At 49.2% G+C, this 19420-nt stretch overlaps 1 protein-coding gene across 5 annotated transcripts in view; it reads left to right on the top strand.

The window, feature by feature from the left end:
• LOC123030121 (ATP-binding cassette sub-family D member 1-like) overlaps positions 1-19420 on the top strand; it is a 107193-nt gene that overhangs the window by 74850 nt on the left and 12923 nt on the right. For 4 of the 5 annotated variants that reach the window (XM_044443751.1, XM_044443750.1, XM_044443753.1 and 1 more), the window contains 18 exons: positions 551-702; positions 1467-1572; positions 1916-2046; positions 2161-2337; positions 2810-3008; positions 3114-3353; positions 4980-5141; positions 7337-7485; positions 7612-7712; positions 9611-9828; positions 10816-10994; positions 11891-11957; positions 13028-13349; positions 13572-13675; positions 15900-15987; positions 17288-17457; positions 18614-18774; positions 18925-19072. In XM_044443751.1, the coding sequence (XP_044299686.1) occupies positions 551-702; positions 1467-1572; positions 1916-2046; positions 2161-2337; positions 2810-3008; positions 3114-3353; positions 4980-5141; positions 7337-7485; positions 7612-7712; positions 9611-9828; positions 10816-10994; positions 11891-11957; positions 13028-13349; positions 13572-13675; positions 15900-15987; positions 17288-17457; positions 18614-18774; positions 18925-19072 (2874 nt within the window). Of the gene's footprint in view, positions 1-550; positions 703-1466; positions 1573-1915; positions 2047-2160; positions 2338-2809; positions 3009-3113; positions 3354-4979; positions 5142-7336; positions 7486-7611; positions 7713-9610; positions 9829-10815; positions 10995-11890; positions 11958-13027; positions 13350-13571; positions 13686-15899; positions 15988-17287; positions 17458-18613; positions 18775-18924; positions 19073-19420 lie in introns of those variants that run through there. The other variant, XR_006416045.1, reaches the window with a different exon arrangement.

Raw genomic sequence — 19420 nt, 5'->3', positions numbered from 1 at the left:
ATGCCTCCACACACCAGTTGCTAGGGAAAGTGGGCAGGGTGGCTGCCGTCGCACTCATGCCCTGCTGGGGGAGTTTTCCCTGGGCAGCTGGCTGCGAACAGGGAAAGATGGCCGGGCTGGATGGCCCTTGATCTGGTCCAACACAGGCCTCCGTGTCAGAAAGTCGCCCTCCATGCATAGGAATCATGATGAGGGGAGCAGGGCTAGCATGCTGCCTCTCCTCGTGCATTTAGCATGCCCTGTCTCAGAACACCCAAATAGTGCTTGCCTCTGTACCTGTATCTAATGATGCAAACTCTCTCAGTAAACTAGCTGGTCTCCAGTGCAGGACTGGGACACCTGTGGCCACCCAGATGCTGTTGGACTCCAGTTCCCATCAGCCCCAACTAGTCCGGCCAAAGTGGCAGGTGATGGGAGTGGTAGTTGGTAACTATCTGACGAATGGCACATTTCTTAGTCCTCCTCTGCTGCCAGTGCTTTCATTTTGATATCCTAAACTCTGCAAGGATGAGCCCATTTGGAACTATGCTGCCGTATTCCTCTTTTCTAGCTCCATCCCCTCAGTGGACCGCTGGAAGGGGGCATGTCTCTCACAGTGACAGGATCCAACCTGGGCCATCGTTTTGAGGATGTGGCCAGAACCGTGCTGGTGGCTGGGCTACCGTGCATCCCTGATCCAGCCCAGTATCTAGTCTCTACTCGGTAAGGAGGCCTCTGGTAGGAGGGTATGGCTCTCCCGCCACCCACTGCAAACTCTCTGAAACTAAACTAGACACTTCTGGTTTGGGGCGACGAGGAAAAGCTGGTCCCAAGCGGGCTTGTTTCAGCTGATCTGCGCAATCCATTCCCATGACTTGCATCTCAATTCTATTGACAGAGTGGTTGCCCGGCTGCAGCAGCTGGCCATGTTATTGAATGTCTACCGTGCAGCTTTCTTCTGTTAGTTCATTAACTCTGAAATGTCTGAACAGGGCACAAGGATTCTAACAACCTTTCTCCAACCTTGTGCCTTTCCGAGGTTTTGACCTCAACTCCCATCTCACCCCAGTTAACCTGCCCAAAGGCCAGGAATGTTGGGAGACATCATCCAGAACATCTGTTTCCATGGTTTCCTTCCATGGCCAGGAACTCCCATGCAGGCCGTGTTGCTTCCCGGAAAGTGGTGCTCATTGGTTTGATGCTTCTGAACTGGGATTTTCCATACAGCCATGAGGGCTGAGAGGTGGTGATGTACCTTGTCCTCCATGCATCCATGAATTTGTCTATAGCTCATGGAAAAGTAGTGGCCATGGCAATATTTTGTGGCAAATTCATACATTTTCTTTAAAGGGCATTCTTGGAATATTAACAAGAGCTCATGGATCTTGCATTCACCATTTTGTCCTTTCTCTTAAAAAAAGAAGCTGTCTCTGATGAGACATTCTGCAACCTTCTCTGCAATAGGGCTTTTCTGTACCACCCTGTAGGATTGTCTGTGAGGTGCCTCCTGGAAAGCGAGGATTGTCTGGCCCTGTGGAGGTCACTGTTGGAGACCGTCCCCCAGGAGTTTCTGCAAGCCACTTCACCTACCAGGTCAGTGTCTGACACAGAATGAGGGGAGCAGTTGGGTGTTCAAGCCGGGGTTGAGGGCTTATTTTATTTTTAATCCCCTCACCAATGTTTTCAGGACCTATGGGAAGGTATGTGACCCACAGGGGTGGAAATGGCCCTGTAACTCTCGGAGCTGAAGACTGCTTTGCAACTGGCAGATGAGGGGGCAGGGGAAGGCAGGTTAGCTCCAGGTGGTTCGCTGACATGATGAACATCCCCAGTGCCAGTATCAAGTTACTATCTTGGGAGGAAGGGGAAGGGCAGGGCGGATGCTGTGAACACCTTAAGCATCATCTGCAGCCCTGATAGGTGCTTCTCTCCACAGGACCCCACCCTTCTTGATCTGTACCCAAGGCTTGGTCCCATGGCTGGGGGCACTCGGCTCACCATCACTGGGGAGCAGCTTCTGACAGGCACTGAGATAGCCACCTTTGTGGGGGACCTGCCCTGCATCCTGTGAGTGATGCAGCTTCTCTTTATTCCCCCTACTGCTGGTTCCCCCAATCTCATTTTTTGCATCTAGTCCTGCTCTGAGCCCTCATCTGGCCTCTTTGCCTTCTCACCCAACAGCGAGGAACCCATGAAACCTGAGGCCATCATCTGCCGCACCAGTGCCAGCCCAAAACCACAAGAGGCACGTGTCTGGGTCCAGTACGGCGAAGCACAGCGCCTACTGCAGGAGAAACCCTTCCATTACACACTTAACCCGCAACTAACTGGAGCTTTCCCATCCACCAGCTTCCATGGGTAAAAAGCTGCTGGGGAGGGAGAATGATTAAGGCTGTCAGCTGTTGAATCAAATATTTCTTGAATGACCAATTTAAATCTTCATGGATTTGCATTTGCTAAAACAGATCAAAAACCACACACAATCTTTGGTTTTAGATAATGCCCGGTGGCAGCTGGGTAAGTTGGACGAGGGACCTGGCGTCAGGAAGGAGGGCTCTGTGCCATTGCCCACACTATGGTCCTGATCCAATCAGGGCCTGCCCCTCCTCCACATGCCACCTTTTCTTTAAAAGCAGCCACATAAAAGCTAAAATGTGAAGAATATTCCATCCTGCTGGTCTTCAATTTTGTCAGAGGGGGAGAAGGAAAGAGAGGCAGGGTTGTCAGAATGAATGTATGTCTTGGGCCTCATTTCACTTGGGGGTTCAACCAAAGCCTTCACAGAAGAGCTAGGCCACTCTTCACCTTTCTGGATGCTGGTTTTCCTCAGGGGAGGACGGATCATTCACGTTGAAGGGATGAATTTGGATGTGGTGCTGCAGCCACTCATTAAAGCTGTTCTGGAGCCGGAAGAGGAAGGAGTGGAAAGCCGCCGGAAGAAAAGAGCATGTGACTCCTTGCAGGGGCCTCATGCCCCACTGACCCCAGCTCCGCCACGTCCCTGTGTTGAGGTTGGGAACTTGCTGGAGGTGAGTGCAGGGAGAGTGGGGAATGGATGTTTTGGCTTGGCAATTGCAGTTTGGGAGCCCTTCTCTCTTTTACTCACCCCGCCCCCATGTCTTGTATCTTCACAGTGCTGGGAGACTTGCTGTGCCAATTCATCCACCCTGCTCCTCTGTCCTTCACCTGCTGTGCCACCCCATGCTCGCTTCCACCATCTTCTCTTTGAGCTGGATGGGCTCCGTGTCTCCTTTAGGAATGCCAGTGGAGGCCAAGATTTCTCCTACAAGCCTAATCCTCAACTGCGCTGGCCTGGCAGGGATTCCACCGGACGTCCTTTCAGTCTTAAGCCTGGCAACGTCTTAGACATAGAGGTGAGGAGTGGAGATGACACCAGGACCCTATCAAGGTTGGTTGTGAGGCCGTGGAAGTGGGGAGGAAGCTTCCAGGGATGCTGTGGTCATGCCTCCCTTGCTTCCTGGACAGTGATACTTTTCAGAACCTGCTTCATCGCCACTCTTGTCATTTGCTCAGCTATTGGTGCTGCATTGTACCTTCATCAAAGCCTACAAAAAATCTCAGCAGCTCCCTCTCTTGCTGCACTCAGAGTACAATACAGCTAAATGTCAGCAAAGAATTGTATTGAAGAGTATCGATCCCCTTTTTGTGCACTGGGGCACACAAGTGTGTCATTGGAGACATGAAGTGTGCCTTGGATTGGGCAGCCCCACTGAAATCTTGGTTCATAGAAACATAGAAAACAGAGAGAGTCAGAAGGGGCCTCCCAGGCCATCTAGTCTGACCTCCGGCACCAGCCGGCTCTGCTCACGACATGCCCACCATGTGCATGTCCAGCCTATCTTTGATCACCCGCACCGATGGGGCCTCAACGACCTCCCATGGAAGCCCATTCCACACCCTCGGGGTCCTGACTGTCAGGAAGTGCTTCCTGGCATCCGAATGGAACCTTGGCTCCCTGAGCTTTGCTCCGTTGGAGCGCGTCCTGCCTTCCTCTGCAGGGGAGAACATCCCCTCACATACCTGTATGTCGCCAACATATCCCCTCCGAGTCTCCTCTTCTCCAGGCTGAAGAGACCCAGTTCCCTCAGTCTCGCCTCACATGGCATCCCCTGCAAACCGGCCACCAACCTTGTGGCCCTACATTCCTCTAGCATCTTGGTGATACATGGCAGGGTTGGGTAGCTTGCTGGTCAAAACATCTGGAAAGCCACAGCTCCCGTTGTCTTTGCTATTGGTTGGACTAGGGCTGATGGGTATTACAGCCTTCCAGACATTTGTCCTATAAATTGCCTACCTCAAATATAAGACGGGCATCTTTCCAAGGGGAGGAATAAAGATGCACCGAGTTTCCCTGTTGCACCCCCTCAACAAGGGAGTGGGGTGCTTTCCAGGAACTTCAGCACCCCTGTGCTTTGACTGACTGGGCAAAGGGAAGTCAAGATGCTGGAAGGCAATATTAACTGAGCCTTCCTGCAGTTTTGGGGAGGAAGGCTGCCTGGTCTTCTAGGAGCCTATCAGTCTACTCATATGTTCATGCATGTGTGCTTCTGTTTGATGGCAGGCATGAAATCTGCTTGAATTCTAATCCCCCTGCCCTAGTTATCCAAAAGTTTAAGGGTTATGGGAGTAGTTAGGCCTGTGTAACTCATGACAGACCTATCTGAATGCAGCCCAATTGGCATATCTTGTTGCCTGATAGCTGCCTTGACCACCTTCTCTTCCTCTTTTTATCGATACTTGTTTTTTGTCCCAAGCAGTGTCTTTTAAGTGGGGGTGGGGGACACTCACCCTGTTGTGTGCTCTGATTTGTTCATCAAGTGCAAAGGAATCGCCACTCAAAGGCATTGGAGTTACGGCGCAGTGCCCAGCGTGGAGCAAAAGGGATACAGGGTTAAGTTACCCCACAATGCTGCTTCATCCTGTGTGAACAAACAAACAGGGAACTGTACCTTGGACACTCTTTTTCTGCATCCCTGCAGGGAGAAGGCTTGAACCTTGGCATCAGCAAGGATGAAGTGCGGGTCATCATTGGCAACAGCGTCTGCACAGTCAAGACCCTCACGCTTAACCATTTGTACTGTGAGCCCCCCTTGCAGCCCCCCCAGCCACTTAATGCTTCCTCTGTGCTGCCAGAGTTCATTGTGAGTTCAGGAAATAGATTGTTGGGAAGGAAAAGTGTGTGTGTGCACGTGCGGGTGTGCGTGCGTGCACTATGCAGGAATCATTCCCTTACCCACCTGTACTTTGCCACCCACCACACGCACACATCTGTTTAGATTTTCTGTGTAGATCCAGTTCTGGAGGAAACTCTCTTACTAGGTGCCTGACTTGCTAAAAGTACACAGAGGAGATCACGCCCTTGGAGTTTGCATAATGACTAACAATTGGATCCTTGGCCGCTACAGATTAGATTTCCTGATCCATCCATAAAACACTGCAGGGGGGACTGCAGATGCATGGGATACAAATACCTTGGCTTGATGCTTGTTTGAGCTGTTATGGCTTCTTTCCTGGTAACTGGGTGGTGTGGGGCTGAGAGCTCTGGAGTCCCCCTCTGTTCCATGCACAGAGAATGGCAGCTCCTTTGAGAGGGAGTGACTATTAAACTGGTCTATGTCAGTTATGTAAATATGCCTTCGAGATAAAGATCTGTTTTACAGACCTTTATATGCCCATAGTGTGAATTCAGAAGGATTAAAGAGATAAGAAACAAAGCTGTGTGGTGGCCCTGAATGTTCTTTCCTGCTTCAAGCCAAACACTCCTTGTGCAGGAATGGGCTTGCTGAACCCTGATCCAGAGGCGGGGCTTGTAACTCTTTCCCTCCCACACACAGACTGTCTGGTGCTGAGCTTACCCTTGGTCAAGCAAGATTAGGTGGCAGAACATAGCAATCCTAAAATTTACTCTCCAAATAGAAAAGGAACCTGGTCCCAGTATTTTCTCCACAGCCCCCAAACCTTCCTTTAAAAGGACAGCACCCATTGTATTTGAACCGGTACTGGCAACATCAGTAATTTTAGAGTTGTAGATTTTATTTTCTGGGCTCCAAGATCACTGCAGGTGGGGACTGCAGCCAAGAAATTAAAAGACGCTTGCTCCTGGGGAGGAAAGCTATGGCAAATCTGGACAGCATACTAAAAAGCAGAGACATCACCCTGCCAACAAAAGTGCATATAGTCAAGGCTATGGTTTCCCCAGTTGCAATGAATGGCTGTGAAAGCTGGACCATAAGGAAGGCTGAGCACTAAAAGATTGAGGCCTTTGAATTGTGGTGCTGGAGGAGACTCCTGCGAGTCCCTTGGACTGCAAGGCGATCAAACTGGTCAGTCCTAGAGGAGATCAACCCTGACTGCTCTTTGGAAGGCCAGATAGTGATGAAACTCAAATACTTTGGCCACCTAATGAGAAGGAAGGACCCCCTGGAGAAGAGCCTAATGCTGGGAACAATTGATGGCAAAAGAAGAAGGGGACAGCAGAGGATGAGGTGGCTAGATGGAGTCACTGAAGCAGTTGGTGTGAGCTTAAGTGGACTCTGGGGGATGGTGGAGGACAGGAAGGCCTGGAGGAATGTTGTCCATGGGGTCGCGATGGGTCGGACACGACTTCACGACTAACAACAACAAGAAGAGAGAAAAGGGTGGTGACATATTTGAATACCTGTCTTTGAGCCCACCTATTCCCAACACTTGATGCTCAGTCCAGCACATATGGAGTACATCAGGTTGGGAAAGGTTCCTTACAAGATTTAATATAACTAGGTAGAACCATGTGTCATATAGGTCCTACATGGTGGCTCAAAACCCATCCATAGATTGTGTGAGACTTGTGAATGGATTGCCAGACTGCTGTTGAACAAAAGGGATGGATGGAAATGGAATCCTGATGGAAGTGGAGATTCCTTTATGACAGAATGATTGCAATGTTAGATTTGGCTTAAGTGGGGAAGCTCCTGTCCAGTACAATTAGGCCTGTAGGCCTAGCCTAACTGCGCTTCCTGCCGCTATTTTACGGCCTTCCTGAAGCTGGCACCTTCTAGATGTGTTGGACATCACAGCATTGCCCAGCCAGCATGGCTTGATGGGGATAACACATGTAGTCTAGCACATCTGGAGGACACCTGGTTGGGGGAGGCTGGTTTAGAAGGGGAAAAAAATAAGGAATTGGGAGCTTTCATTTCCTCAGCTTTGTATATTGATCTTAGGTGACCAGGGCTTAAAAATGTTAGTCTTTAAGGTGTTACCAACTTTGTTGTTCAGTATGTGTTTTTGTTTTGTTGCTGTGACCAAATATACCTCTCTGGAATCAGCTTTCTGTGCCTCTATTGTTCCTTTACAGGTACAGATGGGAAACTTACTCCTGGATCTTGGTCGAATTCGCTATGACACAGAGCCACCGTCCCGTTTCCCTCCTGAAGCCCAAATTGGGCTGGGAGTGGGAGCAGCTGTGCTGGCTTTTGTTGTGTTGCTCCTCATCCTGATGTACAGGTAAAAAATGATGGCCACGATCCAAGGGGGGAGAATGCACAAGCAGAGGAAACCACCTTGTGTCTCTAGTCCCAACTTCGTTGCTGAGCAATTGTATGTTTTGTCCCTCTCCCCACATCCTGGCAGACGGAAGAGCAAACAAGCCCTTCGAGACTACAAGAAAGTGCTGGTACAGCTGGAGAACATGGAGAGCAGCGTTGGCGATCAATGTCGCAAGGAATTCACTGGTATGGAATGTGACCAGCCCAAGATGTCCTGATATGGCACCCTTCAGTTGTGTTAGAACACAATGATTGGGATTGTACTCTAATAGACCTAGAAGGCACCTCATTGGGGAAGGCCGAGTTAGTGTATATAGTAGAAGGAAGGAAGGAGATGACTCTGAACTTGGGAAAGGAAGGAAGAGGGATGACTGGGATGGGGGGTATAGATCAGAGGTGAGGAACCTTTTCCACCCAAGGGCCAAATGTCAAAAGAAGAAAGGTTTCAGGTGCAGTGGCATGTTCCATCTGTGGACAGGCCCAAAGCAGGGCGGGCTTCCCATTTTAAGCCTACTCACTAGTAAGCAGAACAAGTATTTTGCATGTCTACTCAGAAGCAAGTAGGATTGCAGTACTGGCAGAGAGCATCCCAAATACCAAGTCCCTGCAGGTCCACTTACTAGCAGCAAAATGTACATTAAATATTTGCCACAGCTCAGTACTTTGCAGGGTATTTAAGGATTAATTTTAGTACACTCTTATCAATGATGAAAGATAATAGCAAAAGAAATTGAGAGTTGGGTGAAAACCTCTCTGGTCCATGATCTGGAGGTCCCCTTCTCTGCTATAGAACCAGCTCCAAACTGGATGGGGAAGAGGGAACAAATATGAATTATATGGACCAGCTATGAGGATGTGAAAAGCATCTCAGTTGCTCATTGATTTGTCTAGTTGTATAGTTGTTTTCCTGTCAAATCACACAGATCTTAGATATCCCACACAGAGAACCATTTTTGTGAAGGCTGAAAACTCAACAACTTTTGGGAAATCTTGGGAGGTGTAGGGTAAGGCGGTGAGAAAGAGTATTGGCTTTCCCATCTGGATGTATACATTGCCTGGGGACTTTGGTTGTTTGATATCCCTGATTGAAAATCATGGGTGGGCAAGAGATTTAGGAAGCATTTCTTTATTATACTTCTATACCACCTAACAGCGGAAGCTCTCTGGAAAATGCCTAACAAATAAAACCATAACATAGAATGGCATGGTAAAACACAATATCAAGCCTTTAAAAATCTAAAATTACTGTACAGTACACTTGCAGTGCTCTAAAAATACAATACCAGATTGCAGACAATAAAAACTAAAGAACTAAACTGCCTGAGAAAATGAAATGGTCTTCATCTGGCACCAAAAGCTATAATGTAGGTACCGGGTGAGCCTCTCAGAGGAGAGCATAGAGAAGGACATGGCCACTCCATCAACCTAAGCTGATATTTCTGAGCTGCCTTTCTGGATCGAGCCCATGTTGACTAGAAAGGGGTGTAAATCCTAGGCACACTTACCAGGGAGTAAATTCCATGGAATGCAGTAGAACTTACTTCTGCGTATGCATGCATAGGATTTTACTGTTAGTGCAGTGAGAACTGAAGGTTGAAAAACTGGATGAAGAAACAGGTGGCAAGAGTGAAAGTGGATTTATATCTTATTGTTGGATTAGGAAGAGAACTGTCAGTTCTTTTTTTAATTAGCTCTACTTCCATGCAATTAACATCAACCTGACCCTCAGAAATTAAGCAGATTTATTGGCATGGAGCCTAGTGGTGAGAAAAGCGTCATATCTGTGTGGCTGGCTGTTTTATAAAGGCAGGAGCAGACCTTGTGAAAGAGGGGACAGCCCTAGGTGGGCAGCTACTTTCTGAAAGGAAAAATCTCCAGAATTGCAAAAAGGGAGCTCTTTGAGGTGCATCACAGGGGGGTGTTTGCTGACACATGTAGTTGCTGAGTTTTAGGTAAAGACTTCTATCAAACAACCGGCTATTCTTACACGTGAATTATCAGTGTTGCTCATGCTTGCCTTCCCCCTTCCCTCTTCCCTGCTTCTTTTCATTCCCCTGCCACTCAATGCAACCTTCTTTCTTTAGACCTAATGACAGAAATGACTGACCTAAGCGGGGAGCTAGAGGGCTTGGGGATCCCATTCCTGGACTACAACACCTACACCCAACGTGTCTTCTTCCCGGCTCAGGGGGATGTGCCCTTGCGACGGGTGCTGGACCTGCCCGAGGGCCGCCGTGCCACAGTGGAGCAGGGCCTAGGGCAGCTCTCCAATCTGCTGAACATCAAAATCTTCTTGCTGACGGTGGGCATTCTGGGGAAGGGAAAAGGCAGCTTTTGGAAAGTGGCTGGGTTACCAGGTAGATTCTCTGCCACTCTTGGGAGGGAGAGGCAGGCTGTGCTTTAAGTCAGGGATGGGCAACCCCTTGGGGTCAGGGCTCACATGACCTTATCTGTGACCAACTGTGAACTGCATCATGCTGAAATTGCTGCAGCAGTAGCAAAAAAGATGACATTTTGCCAGGAAACAAAGTACCTTGTTTGCAAGCAGAATTGCACTCCAGAGGCTTCCAGGAGCGTGACTCTGTCAGTAAACAAGACACATGGTCCCCACATTTCTTGCAGAATTACTGGTTTTATGCCACCACCACTGCAGCAGCAATTTCAACAGCCCCACCACCACCAGTGGGGGCTGCATGCAGCCCATGGGCCACTCCTTGCCCCCCTCCCCCATTGTAACTGGAGAGCTTTGCACTTGTAATTTGTGTGTATGGAGGGGTGCCTGTTATTACCTGGAGATCAAAGCTGTAATTTAAATGCTTACGTGCAGTGGGAGTTGAAGTACCTACAGCCACTCACCAGCCATAAAGGCACAACTGATGTTTTGCAGGAGGTGGGAGATGGGAGGCAAATAGAAAGATTTGTGGTGGAGGGAATTCCTGGGAGGAGGGAACTCTTTTGTCGAAAATCTCCCACTTCATATATTGCAGAATTGTAAAGCTCACAGTGCCAACCTCTGAGCTGCAGTCCAGTGCTTCCTAGATCATCCTTCCCCAGTCTGATGCCCTCCAGACATTTTGGACTGCACCTCCCAGGGTGCTGGTTTGGGGAATGCAGTCCCACATGGATGGGCCTTGTCTTGTTGGGAGCTTTTTTTCTGCTGTCTCAGCAGCTGAGAACACGAACAGCCTCGTGTGTTTCAAGCCTCAGGAGAGAAACACACTGAATGGGCTGTAGCACAGAGTGGGAATCCTGGAAGGGATGGTGATGGGCTTTATCTACCGCTTCTCAGCTAATCCGAACACTGGAGGCCCAACCTACCTTCTCCCAGCGGGATCGATGTCATGCAGCGTCCCTCCTCTCACTGGCTCTTCACGGGCGCTTGGAGTACCTAACTGACATCATGCAGACCCTGCTGAGTGATCTTGCTGCCCAGTGTGTGGCCCGCAACGCCAAGCTCATGCTCCGCAGGTAGGCCCCGGAGCGGCAGGGAGTCAGACCGTTTATAGGTAAAGTACGCTGGAGGCATTGGGCATGCAGGTGGGAGAAGATGGATGGAAGCATTGCATATATGCATGAAGAGTGAGGAAAGGTGTTTTATCCAGAGAAGTCTCTCAAAGGCACTTACACCCTTCTCTGCAGAGTATAGAAGCCTTTACATCTGGTGGCGGTGTCTGTGTTAGGGTTACTAACTGACAGGAATTGTCTGCCTCCTTTCCCCACTTTCCTTCTATTTGCTGATACCAGGAGGTAATTAAGGCTTAACCTGGAACCTCACAAACAGCAAAAACTCATGCTGCAATAAATTTATTTCTATGGTACCCCCTGATCTTTCTCCCCTTTGCTGTTTTATATGAAAGCAACTACTGTTGTTGATAATTATAAACAAATAGCAGAGAAAAGCAAAAACTGATTTTTTCTGTAACAGCAGCAATGTTTGCATGTCTGTCTTGCACCCTTTCTTTCTTGTCACTCCTTGTCCACTTTATAGACTTCCTGAACTTAGTGTTAAGTACTCTGCACATACTCAGAGGCATTGTCCTGAAGTCTTTTGTTAAAACATCTAACTTTTTCTCCAGCAAAGGAAGGGACCTCTGTGCCTGTAAAGGGAGCTAAGAGTTTTGGTATCAAGACCATTCTGCTGAAACCATGCTGCATAACCCCGTGTCTGTTCTGCGGAATAGGATTAAACATTCAAAACCTCAGGCTCTGTGGGCAGTTTATATTCTGCAACACCAAGTGAACTAAAGCCAGTTTGCCCCACCTTTTGTTGGCAGTGGGGACTAAGAGCTGGTTCTTGTAGTAAAACTTGGAATGGTTGGGATATTGCTGAAACAAGTTCACTCATTTTTATGACCATTCTGCAGGACAGAAACCATGGTGGAGAAGCTACTGACCAACTGGATGTCCATCTGTCTCTACTCCTATCTCAGGGTAAGCTCAGCATGTCTGGATTGTGTATTCTAGGCCAGCCTTTCCCAACCAGGCACTCTCCATATGTGTTGGACCATGATTCTTTGTTGGCCGTGTTGACTGGGAATGATGGGCGTTGTAGTCCAACACATCTGACAAGGAGCAGCAGGTCGGAGATTATTTTTCTCAATCTAAGGCAGGAGTGGAGGATGGAGGCAGAGAGGAAGTTGCATTGCTGGGAAGAAGGAGGGAAATGGTGCACAGGCCTAGCTGCTCACAGTATGGTTGCCTTAAGCAATTGTGTGCAGCCACCAGTGCTAGCTTGGCAGTTTCCCCCTTCCTGCTTTCCTTTGTGCATCCATTTATATTGAATAGCTTAAAAGACATCCACCTAGTAATAGTACCAGGAAGCAAATCTCTATTTCCTGTGCTGCAGCAGCAAATGCTTGCTTGTGCCTCACATTCTCTCTCTCCCTCCCATTACCCCTACTCCACTTTATAAAGTAGCATGCCGCAGCCCTCCATGGTTCGCGCTGATGAGGGGTGGGCTTAACCTATCCTAAAATCAAGCCAGCCTAAAACCACATGCCAGAGTAACCCAAGTTTGCATTGAGGAAAATTGAGGCTTGTATTCTGTATGCTTTATGTAAAGGAAACATGCACGAGGGCTTGTTTGTTTGTTTTACCTGTCTTGCATTATATATTCTCATTCTGGTAGTCATGGGGATGCATCGGGAGTCATGCAGGATCCTGCAGCCTTGCCTTGGTGGTTGCTGAGAAACCTATGCAGCCTCTCCTCTGGCATCCAAGACTTAGCACACAGACACTTTCAACCTTTATGAGACTAGAAGCTGGGGGGAGTAGTTCATTTTGTTTTTAAAGCTGACATTCTCTGAAAACAGAATTAAGCAGCCAATACCACCAGCTGTTTTTTACCTACACTTCCAAAAATAACCCTGATGTTAGTCTGGTGAAAAAGAGGAAGATCCGACTATGGAGCTCCTGATGGATGTGCTGTAGAGAGGGGACCTTTTCAACCCAGGAGCCCAACCTTCATCCTTATCCTCCTATTTCTTTCTTTCCGGGCGAAGGAGGTGGCTGGGGAGCCCCTGTACATGCTGTTCCGCGCCATCAAGTACCAGGTGGACAAGGGCCCAGTGGATGCCGTGACAGGCAAGGCCAAGCGGACGCTGAATGATGGACGGCTGCTGCGAGAAGATGTGGAGTATCGGCCCCTGACCTTGACTGTCCTGGTGCGGGGGAGCGGGCCCAGTGGTGGGGCTGAGATGCAACGCATCCCAGCCCGTGTCCTTGACACAGACACCATTACCCAGGTGAAGGAAAAGATCTTGGATCAGGTCCACAAGGGTGTGCCTTTCTCTCAGCGCCCTTCCGTGCACTCGCTTGACCTAGGTGAGGAGTCTCTTTCACTCTTTCCTCCATCTGTGGATTTCTGGGTGGCTGGGAGGAGGCATCCCTTGTACTGGATAAAGAAGGATACAAATCTGTTGAGGCCATTTAATTCATTTTGAAAGAATTCTTTAAATTGTGACTCAGGTTTGCTTCAGTGGAGATTCAAAGGTAGGCTGTGGAACTAAGAGATCCTCACCTGTTGTCTCTCCCTCCCTTCCTCAGAGTGGCGCTCAGGTGTCGCTGGCCACCTAACACTTTCTGACGAGGATCTGACATCTGTCACACAAAACCAATGGAAGCGACTCAACACGCTACAACATTACAAGGTACAGTGGGGTGAGTGTGGGATAAGGTTGAACAGGAAAGGGTGGAGGAAGGTTATAGAAACATAGAAACAGAGCGAGTCAGAAGGGGTCTCCCGGGCCATCTAGTCTGACCTCCGGCACCAGCTGGCTCCGCTCACGACATGCCCACCATGTGGACGTCCAGCCTATCCTTGAACACCCGCACCGATGGGGCCTCAACCACCTCCCGGGGAAGCCCATTCCACACCCTCGGGGTCCTGACTGTCAGGAAGTGCTTCCTGGCATCCAAATGGAACCTTGGCTCCCTGAGCTTTGCTCCGTTGGAGCACGTCCTGCCTTCCTCTGCAGGGGAGAACAGGTCTCTACCCACCTCCATGTGACATCCCCTCACATACCTGTATGTCGCCAACATATCCCCTCTGAGTCTCCTCTTCTCCAGGCTGAAGAGACCCAGTTCCCTCAGTCTCACCTCATATGGCATCCCCTGCAAACTGGCCACCAACCTTGTGGCCCTACGCTGCACTGACTCCAACCTGGCTATATCCTTTCTATAATGAGGGGCCCAAAACTGAACACAGTACTCCAATTGCGGGCGCACTAGAGTCGTGTAGAGTGGTAGTAATACCTCTCTTGATCTAGAAGTCACACTTCTGGCTGTGCAACAAAGGATGGCGTTCGCCCTCTTGACCACCGCATCACACTGCTGACTCATGTTTAGCCTGCAGTCAACCAGTACCCCGAGGTCCCTTTCACAAGTGCTGCTCTCCAGCCACTTGTCACCTAGCCTGTATTTATGACACCTATTCCTATGCCCCAAGTGCAAGACCTTGCACTTATCCACATTGAATGCCATCCTGTTGTCTCCTGCCCACTTCCATAGTCTGTCCAGATCCACAGTCCCTGGTGGTCCCAACCACACCCTGCCTGGCCACATTGTTTGTGCCCACATGGATCACCAGGAGCAGCTGGTGACCCCCGGAGCGAACAAGACGTTCCACTCTGTCCTTCACATGCCGGATGCGTGCGCCCGGCAGGCAGCAAACCTCCCTTGTCTCCAGGTTGGGGCGGCACACCGCCGGCTCAGTGCCCCTCAGCAGGGAGTCCCCAACAACAATCACCCACCGCCGTGTCTTCCTGGTGTTGGTGGGCGGCCGTGTCCTGGCCCTCGCCTCTCCCGCAGCGGCCCCCTTGCCGCCTGACATCCCAGGCTGGGGGTCCTGCTGGTCCCCCGAGGCCTCATCAGCCCCAGCCTCCCCAAGTGGAGAGACCCTGTTTCCCAGCTCCAGATTGGTGCCAGGGGAAAGAGGAGGCTGTGCTGACCTCCTCCTCCTGTGGGTGACATATCTCCATGTCTCCGTAGCTGTTCCTCCCCTGGCCTCTCCCTCAGCCCTCTGTCCAGAGGGGGGCTGCCCCGGGGGGGCCTGGAGAGCTCTCTCGGCCCTCAGGCACCTCACCTCCTCTTCTAGCAGGGTCACCATCTTGCACCGAGGACAAGTGTATCCCTGCCTCTCCTGGGGGAGAAGGGCAAACATGTCGCAGCTCTCACAGCGGACAGCAACACCCGTGACTCCCGCCAAGGCCATCTCCTGGTCTGCCATTGGGATCCCTTCCGCCCCTACCTTGGTCCCCTGCCTTGTCTGTCCTGCAGTTCCTCTCACTTGCCCAGTTCTCCCAGACAAAAACCCACTCGCGCACACACACAAGGATAAAATAAACTTAAATTGGAAGAAAAACAAAGCACAGCACAGCACAAACAAAACAAACAAACAAACAATCAAACCTCTGTGTCTCAGGGAAGGGAGTCTCCGGACAGCCCGGGCCGCAGCCAAGGGACGCAGACAAGGGACGAGGCCCCGCCCCCTGCTTCCTCCTGGCCCCTCTGGCCCCGCCCCCTTCCTCTCTGCTGCTCCCGGCCCTCTGCTCCGCTGCCCAGCTCCTACCTTGCCTTCGCCATGGCCACTCAGCGCTCTCTCCCAGCCTGTGCCTCTGCTGCTCTGCCAAGAGGCCAGAGCCAAAAGCCCAAGAGGCCAGAGCCAAAAGCATGATCAAGGATGGCCTTTGATGCAGTTGTGAGTTTAGATTTTTTGTTTGTTTCTGACAAGAGCTTCCTGGATCAGAGCATGTCCTGCAAATCTCTTCCCTCCCTGAAAGAGGAAGTCTCTTTCATTCTCTCACCCAAACAATTTTTCACCATCTTAGTTTCTTGTTTGCTTTCCTTTCTCTCTCTCTCTTTAACCTCCTTCAGGTTCCAGATGGGGCCACAGTTAGCCTCATCCCCCGCCTTCACAATGACATCTCCCAGGGAACTGGCCAGAACATTTTCTCTGGAGAAAGTGAGTATGAGTCTCTGCCTTGCCCTGGAACCAGTGCTAGCCTGTGCACAGGAGCTTCCTCCTCTTTGTGATTCAGACTTCCCCAGCCTGGTGCCTTCCAAAGTGTACAACCCCCAGCATGCCGCAGATAGCATGGCCAGTGTAAAGATGAAGAGCAAAGATCCTGGGAATAAACCAGGATCATTCTTGGGAGGCTCTGCGCCGTATCACTGACAAAACTGCAGGAGGGCTAGGTACCCTGCAGTTGGTTGCAACATGTGAACCAGGTCATTGTGCCACAAAGGGTGTGAAGGCCAGATGCATGGAACCTTAGGCAGATGATGGTGGAACTAACTGGGTGGAGTGGGATCCAAGGAGTCCACTAACTGGGTGGACTCCTTGGTTGGTGAATATTCCATTATTATTATTTTTGTTAAGCTTTCAGCAATAACTGTTCACAAGTGTTTAGATTTTTCTTAGGCTGAGCACTAATGAGGACTAGTTTACTAGAGTTTTCTCTCCAAAAAGAAAGCCTAGTTTCTGTGAGATTAGTTTAAATTCTGTGCTTTGTACTGGAGCAGCAGCTTTGATACAAGTTTATAGATCTTTGCCCTACTATAGACTTACTACATTATTGACTGACCACCCTGTATATTGAGGCACGTAATAAAATAAAGTTTTGTTTTCAAAGCATCATACAGTGGGCAGCAGAGTAAACAGCAGGGTAGGTCCTCTATATGGGTCTTCTGTGATCCTGTCTTGAGGTATTAAATCTGCTCCATCTTTGTTTTGCAGATTGTCAGGCATTTTTTGTTTTGTTTTCCTCCCCTTGACGGAATTGGAATTTTTTGACACCATTTCCACTAGTACACATTAACACTAGTATGTATTAGTGCTAATGCAAATTAGCAGAAATCCCCCCCAGTAGTGAAAAACTAGTCCACAGATCCAAAGAACCCTCATGATTTGGAAAGAGAGTCTCCTGCAGAATCTGCAGGCCAGAGTCACTTGAATCCAGAATGGGCTGAAATGAGTCTGGAATTCTCTGATATCCCGCATTCTAGCTAGGATCTTTTGTTTTTCAGTGGGTACCACTTGATACTGCTCTTATCAAACACAGCAAGCCTCCAATGGACTCACTGAAACTCTGCTTTCCCCTTTGGAGAGGCATCAGCATTTTTCTCACAGCTTTGTTTGCCCCAGTAGTTTTTCCAAGCCCTTGGGTGTGCATAGGATACACTGTGGCCCTTGGGGAAGAGGCGGTAAGAGGCAGACCAGCTCATCTTACAACGTCATGAATTCCCGCATGCAACCTTTTCAGATACCCCTATGTTAGAGGATGGCGAGGAGGGGGGACTGCGCCTCTGGCACCTTGTAAAGCCATCCGAGGAACCTGAACCCACAAAACAGCAGCAAGACCGACGCAGCAGCCTGCGTGAGCGTGCAAAGGCTATTCCTGAGATCTACCTCACCCGTCTGCTTTCTATGAAGGTAAAGGACAGGCAACGTTTTCATCCATCCCCCCATCCCAATCCTCGGATAGAGCAGTTCTCTAGGCCACTCAGTCATCAGATATTTTTGACTTCAGTTCCCAGAAGTCAGTGGTTAGGAATGCTGGGAACTGGAAGTCCAAACTTTCTGGGGTCTATTTTCTGCACATCCCTGCTGTAGAGCAGTGGTTTCCCAATTGGGATGCCTTGGAAACATTTCAGAAGAGATTGATAATGATAAGCCAAACCTAAACAATCTGTTCAAACCATGTTGAAGATTCTAAGTCAGACCTGACCTTCAGATTCTGTTTAGTTAAATATTCAGGCACAGTGGTAGACAACCCTGGAAACAATTTAAAATTTCTGAGAGTAATACTGAGTACTCCTTCTGAAAGGTATATAAGCAGTGCTCCTGAGCATGGAACTGGATTTTTTTTTGCACTGGAGATGGGAGCCCAGTTCTATATATTTAACTATTATGGGCTTAAATTTTGTTTCAAGAGAGGAAGGACAGACTACAGGCAGTCCCTGAGTTACAAACAATCTGTGTTTATGAACAAACTGTCATAAAGCCTATTAACTTTTAAAAAATTAGTGCAGAAAAACATCATAACGATAGAGAGAAAGGAGCTGAAAGGGGAGAGAGGGAGGGCCTCCAAGCATCATCATAGAGAGAGAGGAAGCAAAGGGTAGAGAGGGAGGCCTCCAAAGCATGCCTTCCTGTCCCACCCATCTGGAGAGAGAAATATCTCTGTGGCATTTCCTTGCTGCAAAGAGGAGGCCCTGGCAAGTTTGGGCAGGGAGGGGGGCCTATAGATATTTGCAGTGTTTCCACTTTCATGGAGGTCCTGTGCCCCTAACCCCTGTGAATGTGGAGGAACACGTATACATGATCCGACTTACGTACAGATTCAACTTAAAGACAAATTTCTGTTTTCTCAGGAGTGGAACTCATTCGTAAGCTGGAGACTGCCTGTAGTAGACTGTACAGAAGAGGTTATTGGAATGGCGTGTTGCCAACTTTGGGGTTGCAGAATAAGGTTCACAGTAGGATTATGCTATTTTAAAGTGGTGCTTCCTAGAGGTCTCTGTTGTTCAGGGTGCATCAGATAATCTGTCTAATCCCCTTTATTTTTTTCCCCACTCATCCACCAAAGGGAACACTGCAAAAGTTTGTGGATGACGCTTTCCAGGCTGTGCTGAGTGTTAACCGCCCAGTACCAATCGCTGTCAAGTATCTGTTCGACCTTTTGGATGAGCTTGCAGCACGGCATGGAGTCAGCGAGCCAGAGATACTGCACATCTGGAAGACCAACAGGTGGAGTGAATGCTGGGCCTGGGATGCCCAGTGCAGCTTCAGCTGGGAACTGACAATGGCAGGGGGAGTTGAGACTTCAGGGCTGTGCAAGTTGAATACGGGCAGACAAGTCAGCCGATGAGCATATTCTTTCTTTCTCATCCTCTCCAGCTTGTTGCTGCGTTTCTGGGTGAACACTCTCAAGAACCCACAATTCATTTTCGATGTGCGAGTCTCCAACAATGTGGATGCCAATCTGAGTGTCATTGCTCAAACTTTCATCGATGCCTGCACCACTGCTGAGCACAAAGTTGGCAGAGTAAGTCAGTATGTACGTCCATGCAGCAAACGGTGTGTGTGTGCGCGCACACCTAAAAGTCACACTCAATACAGCTCAAAACAGGTCAGGTCATGCTTATTCTGATCCATTCCCACAAAGAATACAGACATAAGGTTGGAAGAGGTGGAGTCATACCGGCTTTATATGTATACCCTATTTTCCACAATAGACTGTCCTCAGAGTGAGTCACAAAAACAAACCAATATGGTAGACAAAATTATAACACTATATTAAATTAATTAGAGCTCATTCAAGAGTTACCAATAAGTCTGTTATCGATATCCAGTACCACAGTACCAACAATAGATTCAAGTTACCTTACATTTA

The sequence above is a fragment of the Varanus komodoensis genome, unplaced genomic scaffold (genome assembly GCF_004798865.1).
Source record: "Varanus komodoensis strain SLA01 unplaced genomic scaffold, ASM479886v1 scaffold42, whole genome shotgun sequence".
Lineage (NCBI taxonomy): Eukaryota > Metazoa > Chordata > Lepidosauria > Squamata > Varanidae > Varanus > Varanus komodoensis.
The sequence above is the reverse complement of the archived record's forward strand: the minus strand, read 5'-3'. Positions and strand labels throughout refer to the sequence as shown.